Source organism: Eptesicus fuscus, chromosome 3, assembly GCF_027574615.1.
Source record: "Eptesicus fuscus isolate TK198812 chromosome 3, DD_ASM_mEF_20220401, whole genome shotgun sequence".
NCBI lineage: Eukaryota > Metazoa > Chordata > Mammalia > Chiroptera > Vespertilionidae > Eptesicus > Eptesicus fuscus.
The window spans coordinates 3,810,591-3,818,479 of record NC_072475.1 but is presented as its reverse complement, the minus strand read 5'-3'; the positions used below and the strand labels follow the sequence as shown (position 1 = coordinate 3,818,479).

Sequence of the window (7,889 nt, the reverse complement as noted above, 5' to 3'; positions counted from 1 at the left end):
CGGCTAGGGCTAGATTTGTTTTTTTAACCGTCAACTGGTGAATGGCCAGATCTTTTTTTCTCAGTAAAACTGATGTATGAAGACAACAAAACAAAGGCAAATGTGATCATTCAGCCTCACCCCAAGCTTCACATGAGAGTAAGAATAAGGCTTCTAGAAAGCCCCTGTTAGAACCCAACAAAATAGAAGGCCATCTTGAATCCTTTGTGAAATAAACCCAGGTAAAATTGCTTTTAAGTTTGAAAAAATATTTTAAAGAAGTAAAAGAATAAAATAAAATACATATTTTTTTAAAGATTAGAAGAAACCATAAATAACAAATTTTTTTAAAGAAAAAAGTAATTTTTAAAAGGTAGAGCAATAAAAACAGTCGATGTTGGCCCACTTTGGATGAGAAAGTGGGGACCGGCGAGGGTGACTTTACTTTGCAATGGACATTTCTCTATGCTGTTTGGATCGTTAAAATATTTGCATGTATTCCTTCTACTTTTTAATATAATAGATTTGAGCATTGATGTTATAGACCATTTTGTTATCTTTTTTTATACTTCCTCTGCATTCTTAAAAACAATAATTTATCATTTAAAGAGTTAAATATAAAAACCTCCTGATAGACTTTTAAAACCTTGAATGTAGGAACTAATTAAATCTAAAAATGTCTTAAACAAAAACGATGATTATCAAACATTTTTTTTCTTTCAAAATATTTACTTCAAGTAGGAACTTATCTGATGTACTTGTATATAGTCAGACAACCACATGTAACATAGTTCAGTAAAATACCTTGAGGAATGTATTCATTTGGTCAAATATAAAAAAATGAAAATAATTTTACATTCAATACTTTGATTGATAGCTATGTTATTCTATTCAAGTAACAAGCCCAAAGCAGCCCCCAACTCAGGGCTAACGCTCTTCTCTATTCATACACATAGCCCTTAAAGAACAGCCATGAAAATGTTATCCACAACCATCTCCTAGAAACCCATCTTTTTATTTGTCACTAGAGGCCCGGTGCATGAAAATTCATGCACTGGAGGGGGGTCCCTCAGCCCGGCCTGCTCCCTCTCATAGTCCAGGAGCCCTCAGGGGCGGGAGTCAACCCAGCGATCAGGGGAAGGCGACACCCCATCACACCTCTGCTGCTGCCACTGCCGGCAGCGCAAGCCTCGGCCGGCCCTGGTTATGTGAGCCTCAGGCAGCCCTGGGTGGCTGGGAGACTCTGGAGGCAGGCGCCCCGGTGGGGCTGAGGGGAATGGGCACCACCAGCTTGTGGCTGTGGATGCTGCCATCTTTGAGGGCGGGACAATCAATTAGCATATTCCCTCCTTATTGGCTGTGGGTGCCACCATCTTAGAGCGCAGGGCAGTCAATTAGCATATTCCCTCTTTATTAGACAGGATTCTTACAGGAATTATTGTTTTGTTTCCCATAAATAATTTTTTCGGAATGCCATGAAGTGACCACAGCAACCTTTGGACAGTATCTTCCGTACAAAATCACAAATAGCCCCAGTACACAGTGAGTCTCCGGTGAGGTGAGAGGCGTGGATGGCCACTGGCCTGCATTGGAGGGTCTCCTTGGACGGCACAGTGGCCGCCGGATGTGGCCTGGAAGTCGGCCCTACCTGATGAGAACCCGTCGACACCAGCCTTCCCGCGGTCCTAGTGTCCTTTCTCAGCGTTCCGTGAGTGCCTTGAAGAAGAGCCCCACAAGGAGAAGGGGAGCTGCGAGCTCTTGCCCTGGGCGGAGTGCTGGCCAGAGACAGTCAGAGCAGCCCCCGGGGACATGCAGTGTCCAGGCCCAGCTGTCCCCAAGAGTGCACGCCAGGCAGGTGTGGGGGGAGGGAGACCCCCGTTATTTGGATGAGGAGCACTCGGCACCCCCTGGAGAGTCACCGTGTGGGAGTCCACCCTTACCACCGAGCCCCCGGTGTTCTCCGAGCCCCCCGTGTCCTTCAGACCGCGGTGCGGGGAGTGTTGGCTGGTCTCTGTTCCTTCCTCCTGGGCCACGTTCCGTGTCTCCTGGGCCACGTTCCGTGTCTCCTGGGCCACGTCCCGTGTCTCCTGGGCTCCCTGCCCCCGGCCCCTGGGCCTCCTGGGGCAGGAGCCGGGCCTCCTCCTCGTGCTCGCCATCCTCGGAGTCGGACGCGTCGTCGTAGAAGTGGATCGTGGCTTGCACCGGGAAACTGGCCAGCACTTTCTCCCCAGAACTCTGCAGATACTCTTGGCGCTTTGAAATGGGTAGATAAAGTCTAATATTTCGAACAAACACAGCGTTAGTCAACCTGAGCCAGCCTGAACTCCACCTGCAGGACCCTGTCCCTGGAAGCAGCTAGCTCCCCACCCCCCCACACACACTCGCGCATCAGCGAGCTGGCCGCTGAGTGAGCAAGTCCACTAGGAAAAGCGTGGCTTCCGCGGAGGGAAAAGGAAAGGAAAACTGTTTTCGTCCAAGACTAAGAGGCCCTCCGTGACCGTGAGGGCTGCCTCCTCCCGGCCCTGCTCCGGGAGGCCCTCGCACGGGGCGTGTTGTGGCCCTTGGGGCTCTCGAGGAACCTTGACTCTGAAACCCTGGTCTAGAGGAGAAGCAGCTCAGCCTCTGGGTGCTGCCAGAGAGAAGCCATAGGGGTGGGTCCCTCACTTTTCCAGAATCGACAATGGCAGCCAGGCTGTTTGCCCAGTAGGAAGAGAGAGGGAAAGGGGAGGGGGAAGGGAAGGGAAGGGAAGAGGAGAAAGCAAGCCAGTTCCCATTTGGGGACCTTTTGGTGTAAATATATCTGAATATTCAAAAAGGAAAGGAGATGCCCTAATGGGGTGGCTCAGTGGACAGAGCTTCGGCCTACAGGGACTGAAGGGTCCCTGGTTCGATTCCGGTCAGGGCACAGGCCCGGGTTGCAGGCTTGATCCCCAGTAGGTGGCGTGTAGGAGGCAGCCAATCAATGATTCTCTTTCATCATTGATGTTTCTATCTCCCTCTCCCTTCTTCTCTGAAATCAATTAAAAAAAATATATATTTTTTTTAAAAAAAAGGAAAGGAGAGAAGATAGCTTATATATATAAAATTGGAATCTCTAAATGCAGGTTTTGTAAATTTAGGATTCCAGTTGTACATAGAAAGTATTTAAAACACCCCCTACTCTAGCCCGGCCCGCGTGGCTAAGTGGTTGACCTATAAACCAGGAGGTCACGGTTTGATTCCCGGTCAGGGCACATGCCCGGGTTTCGGGCTCAATCCCCAGTGTGGGGTGTGCAGGAGGCAGCTGATCCATGATTCTCTCTCATCATTGATGTTTCTCTCTCTCTCTCCCTCTCTGAAATAAACAAAACCTACTCTTGCCCTGGCCGGGTAGCTCAGTTGGTTAGGGTGCATTTCTCACTGGGAAGGTGTGTTACCTCACAGGGTGCTGAAACCCGAAGGCGCCCTTTGGTCCGGAAGTCTGCTGGTCACCCCCTGGCTCAAGCTGTAAAGACAGACACACACACACACACAGTCAAGAAGCTCTGAAGTCGCATCCTGAAACTAGAAAAAAACAAACCCAAAACGGAGTCTAGGTGCCTCAGCAGCGGTTTTAGAGACAGGTAACCACGGAAGCGGTACTTGCTAAGCCCGGCTTCCCCTTGCGGTGGTCGGTAGATGATTCTCTCTCATCATTGATGTTTCTCTCTCCCTCTCCCTTCCTCTCTGGAATCAATAAAAAATATTTGAAAGAAAGAAAGAAAGAAAGAAAAAAGAAAGAAAGAAAGAAAGAAAGAAAGAAAGAAAGAAAGAAAGAAAGAAAGAAAGAAAGAAAGAAAGGGGAAGGAAGGAAGGAAGGAAGGAAGGAAGGAAGGAAGGAAGGAAGGAAGGAAGGAAAGGAAAATGCACCGGGGAATTCTCCTGTTTGTCGGGAGAGGGCGCTGTTGAGCAATAAGCGTCCCCTTTCCGCACTGGCTGTGCTCACCTGGCTGGGGCTCCGGGGACAGAGCGCCTTACCCCTGCCTCTCCGCCCTGCCAACTTAGTTCTGCAAAGAGCTGGTCCCAGGAAAGCGGGGCAGCGAGCGCTGCAGCCCCACGGAACACCCACCCTCCACTCCCCCCAAAAATCCATGGGCACAACTGCTGAGTCCAGTGTGCCATGCTGACGCCCAGCTAGAACCTTGCTACAGCTTAACATCTTTTCTGCAATCTTCATTTTCCTCACCAATGGCCTTCTCATCACCCTAGGGATGAAAATCCACCTGCCTGCCTTCCGTTAGGAAGTTTGCTCTGGTATTTTTATTCTTGCAACTGATAGGCTCCATATACATTTCACTTAAGAGAAAACTGGCCCTAACCGGTTTAGCTCAGTGGATAGAGCGTCGGCCTGCAGACTCAAGGGTCCCAGGTTCGATTCCGGTCAAGGGCATGTACCTTGGTTGCCGGCACATCCCCAGTAGGGAGTGTGCAGGAGGCAGCTGGTTGATGTTTCTCTCTCATCGATGTTTCTATCTCTCTCTCCCCCTCCCTTCCTCTCTGTAAAAAAATCAATAAAATATATTTTAAAAAATTAAAGAAAGAAAACTGCACCATTGTAAACTTCTGTATTATCTCTCTCTCAAGCACTTGAAGTCTCATGTTAAGTTTGAATGCAAAAGAAGGAATTAGTTTCCATTATTTAGACATTGCATGTATTGAATAATAATTTGGGCAACGGAATCATATCTCTTGTTAATTTGATTTTTACTTGCTTCATTCTTTAAATAATAGCCACTGAATGAAAATCCCGTTATTCACACTAATTTAATAAAGTCCTCTACTCCTGTTTTCCCACACCTGAGTTTATCGTATCACCAATAACTGCACACTAAGCCATAGGCCACCTGTGCTGTGTCTTTCCTAGCCTAATTAACGTCAGCATTTAAAAAAAAAAAGCCATCCGTTTCTATTTTAAACCAGAACAAGGGAAGGTGGATTCCATGAAAGCAAGTCATTACTTCAGTAAGCGTAAGGCAATCTAGCTCCCACCGCAGGAGACAAAAGGGGAGTGGGGGCCTCCGAGGGGGTGTATTTGCTCAGACAACCTGCGTGGCCCCGGGACTGCTCCCAGACAGGGCGGAAAGTGCTTCGGAGGGCTTTTCACCACGACGCTGAGCAGCCCAGACGGATCTCTGCCCTCGTTTGCACTGTGGCACCCGCCCAGCGCTAATGGCACCCTCGGCTTTCCTCTGAGGCACGGGAGGGAGGCGGCCTTCTCCCACCGCTCTCTGCCTGTTACTCCGCTGCAGGGAGAAGCAAACGGACATGCCAGAGGCATCGGAGAACGCCCAGGCAGTCGCTATGCGGGAGAGGCGTTGCTTTTCCAGAAAGGAGAAGCCAGCAGGAGCCCAACCTGCTGCGACTCGGGTTGTATCAGCATCGCGCCCCAGGCCCTGCTCCGGACCACCGTGCATTAGATGCCTTAGATGCCGAGGCAGGGACAGGAGGAGGGGCCTTCATCACTTCCGAGACGTGCCATTCCTGGCTGAACCGGTGGATGCCGACAACACCCCACATCCCCTCACCTGGCGGCCAGCTCCCGTCGGCTCGGCGTCTCGGGGTGTCAGGGTCCAAGGTCTCCACGGCGTGGGGCTGGAACGGAAGGGACCAGGCGTGAACGCCAGCATCCTCTGCTGTCTTTTAAAACCATGTCCTAAGAGCTATCGTTTCTGCCGTGTGCCTGGAAAAGGGGTCACTGGACACCCCAGAACGTCCCCTCGGGTTCACTGTGGATCCCCAACGCCGTGTGTGTGTGTGTGTGTGTGTGTGTGTGTGTATGTGTGTATGTGTGTTCCTCCTGCCACATTCCCCGTTTCTGCCATCCCTGGGCGTTGAGAAGCCCCAAATCTGACACAATGATCAGGGGACACATCAGTTGGAGATTTTTCCTCCAGGCCTGGCTAGACTCTCCGATTCAGACAGATCCCCTCCCACAGCTGGGGACTTGGTGGCTCCTGACTTCCAGCCGCACAGCCTGGACCACTGAAGGGTCTTGACTCTCAGAGACGATTCTGCAGAGTTCTATGGAGCACAGAGGGGCAACGGGGGTGCACAGAGGGGCAACGGGGGTGCACAGAGGGGCAATGGGGGTGCACAGAGGGGCAACGGGGGTGCACAGAGGGACAACGGGGGTGCACAGAGGGGCAATGGGGGTGCACAGAGGGACAACGGGGGTGCACAGAGGGACAACGGGGGTGCACAGAGGGGCAATGGGGGTGCACAGAGGGGTAATGGGGGTGCACAGAGGGGCAATGGGGGTGCACAGAGGGGTAATGGGGGTGCACAGAGGGGCAATGGGGGTGCACAGAGGGGCAACGGGGGTGCACAGAGGGGCAACGGGGGTGCACAGAGGGACAACGGGGGTGCACAGTGGGGCAACAGGGGTGCACAGAGGGGCAACAGGGGTGCACAAAAGGCCCATGGGTTTCTCCTCTCCGGCTGCCTGGCCACCCAGCCCGCCACACCTTCCCCGCTAATTTGCTTTCCTTCACCTTCACGACCTTGAAAAGGGCTGACGCACGGGGCCCCGAATACAGCGCCCAGACTGTCACCAAGGTTATGGCAGCCGCCCTAGCCGGTTTGGCTCAGTGGATAGAGCACCCGCCTGCGGACTGAAGGGTCCCAGGCCCGGGTTACGGGCTTGGTCCCCAGCAGGGGACATGCAGGAGGCAGCCGATCAGTGGTTCTCGCTCATCATTGATGTTTCTATCTTTCTCTCCATCTCCCTTCCTTTCTGAAATCAATAAAAAAATATATTTTTTAAAAAAGATTTTGACAGTCCATGTGCGGGGACCCCCTGCCAGGCTCGTCGAGGGGCCGGACACATCCACGCTCCCAGCCAGGTGAGGTTCAGACCCGGACACGGGGGTGCCGGGCTCTTTGCTGGCAAACCTCCCGGCCCCCGCGCTCTGCGTCCCCGCCCCCGGCCACGGGGCTCGCCCGGCGTCGCGGCGGAACGCGGGGACCCGGCGCCTGGGCACCCCGCTCCCAGCACCACGCGCCGCGCCCTCACGCGCCCCGGCGGGCCGCCCTCACCTCTCGGGCCCGCGCGGCGAAGGTGGCCTCCGGGGACCGTCCGCGGGGCAGGGACAGACGCGCCCCCGCGCCGCCCGGGCTCCCGCCGCCGCCTCGGGTCGCATGGTGCCCGCGGAGCCCGCGCCCTCCGGCGGCGACAGCGACTCGGCCGCGCCTGCGAGCGCCCCGGCGAGGGCGCCCGGTTTAAACGGGGCGGGGAGGGGGGGACGGGAACCCGGAGGGCGGGGAGGGCGCGGAGATGCTGGGGGGCGGGGGGGCCGGGGGCGGGCAGGGGAGGGCCGGAGGCGGGGGCGGGGCGGGGGGCGCAGGGGACCCCGGCGGGGGCGGGACCAGAAAAGCTCCCGGAGGGGGCGCGCGGCGAGATGGGGGTGGAGGGCGGGGGCGGGGGGGGGTCAGGGAGGGGGCGCGGGCAGCCCGGGGGGAGGGTGGGGGGAGGGTGGGGAGGGGACAAAGGAAACCAGGAGGGCGCCAGGGCGGGGACCAGGAAGCTGCGGGAGGGGCAGCGGGAAGTGACCCGGGCAGCCGGGGAGGGCGCGTGGGGGGCGAGGCCGTGGCGTCTCCGTCGGGGCGCTCCCGCCGGGTTGGGGGGGCGGTGCTCGCCGAGGTCCTCCCCGCCAGGCGTGGGAGAGGAGGGTCCCTCGCTTCTTCCCGCCCCTTCGGGGTTCTTTCTCCGCGGCCCTCGCGGTTCTGATTCCTGCGCGAGCATCTTGGTCCCCAGATTTAGGGGAGCCTCGCACCCACCCCTTTAAAGTGGCCTCGGGGTTTGTAACGAGCACACCTTCCTCAGGGGGTACCACACCCTGACCATGTGCCTTAGAAATGGCCACTTCTTTATGCTCATTGATTTCAGGGAGGAA

At 54.8% G+C, this 7,889-nt stretch overlaps 1 protein-coding gene across 1 annotated transcript; it reads right to left on the bottom strand.

Annotated features, from left to right (window-relative positions):
* Positions 1-1,436: 1,436 nt before the first annotated feature.
* Positions 1,437-7,136, bottom strand: RIPPLY3 (ripply transcriptional repressor 3). Its single transcript, XM_054710679.1, has 5 exons — positions 7,033-7,136; positions 5,523-5,589; positions 3,396-3,463; positions 2,073-2,254; positions 1,437-2,000 (listed from the first exon to the last, which is right to left on the bottom strand). The coding sequence occupies exons 1-5, from the start codon at positions 7,134-7,136 to the stop codon at positions 1,858-1,860; spliced, it is 564 nt and encodes a 187-aa protein (XP_054566654.1). The 3' UTR covers positions 1,437-1,857.
* Positions 7,137-7,889: the final 753 nt, after the last annotated feature.

What these genes read in the sequence shown, in the direction of transcription:
- RIPPLY3 (XM_054710679.1), bottom strand. Translation starts at nt 7,136, where the DNA reads ATGCGACCCGAGGCGGCGGCGGGAGCCCGGGCGGCGCGGGGGCGCGTC. An exon ending in CGACGGGAGCTGGCCGCCAG is followed by an intron (nt 3,464 to 5,522) that starts GTGAGGGGATGT and finishes CTGTCTTTACAG; the next exon opens with CTTGAGCCAGGGGGTGACCA. An exon ending in GGGTTTCAGCACCCTGTGAG is followed by an intron (nt 2,255 to 3,395) that starts GTAACACACCTT and finishes TCGAAATATTAG; the next exon opens with ACTTTATCTACCCATTTCAA.